Source organism: Antrostomus carolinensis, unplaced genomic scaffold, assembly GCF_000700745.2.
Source record: "Antrostomus carolinensis isolate BGI_N321 unplaced genomic scaffold, ASM70074v2 scaffold30032, whole genome shotgun sequence".
NCBI lineage: Eukaryota > Metazoa > Chordata > Aves > Caprimulgiformes > Caprimulgidae > Antrostomus > Antrostomus carolinensis.
The window spans coordinates 2,583-3,139 of NW_010302077.1; the positions used below are offsets into that span (position 1 = coordinate 2,583).

Below are 557 nucleotides of genomic sequence, written 5' to 3' on the forward strand. Positions count from 1 at the left end.
GTCGGTGACCAGCAGCACCGGGCACTTGCCCTGGGCAAACTTGGCGATGTTGATCTTGCGGGCGGTCTGGTCCAGCGAGCTGTAGATGTGGGTGCAGCGGATGCCCTGGGCCGTCAGCAGCTGGAGGGGACAACAGAGATCAGATCCCACCTGGGCATGCACCCTCAGCCAAGGGACAGCACCCTCCAGCTCCCAGAGACCCCCAGGTGCCCATCCAGACCCCCAAATCCCACTGTGCTCCCCCTCTCTCCAAGGGGTAGGTGGGTGCAGCACCTCCACCACCACATATATTGGGATTTCTCCCTTGACCTTGTGAAGCAGAGGTGGAGACTCCAGCAGGGACGTGCCCACAGATGCACACGGGTCTGGAAAGGGGTCCCAGGCACCCCTGGCAGCCTGTCCTTTAACAGGGGAACACGCTGGGCACCCCCAAATGCCACTTGCCTCCTTGAGATACTCTGTGTGGTGCTTGGTGGCCACAAAGACGACTGTCTGGTCCTGGGGCTTCGCCACACTGCGGAGCAGGTGGAGCAGCACAGCCGGTTTGTTGTCCTCAC

General features: G+C 61.8%; 1 protein-coding gene across 1 annotated transcript in view; it reads right to left on the reverse strand.

Annotated features, from left to right (window-relative positions):
* The window catches only part of DDX54 (DEAD-box helicase 54), a gene marked incomplete at both ends in the record, with an annotated part of 4,942 nt that overhangs the window by 2,506 nt on the left and 1,879 nt on the right, over positions 1-557 (reverse strand). The window contains 2 exon segments of the mRNA XM_029083950.1: positions 3-120; positions 445-552. Coding sequence (XP_028939783.1) covers positions 3-120; positions 445-552 — 226 coding nt within the window.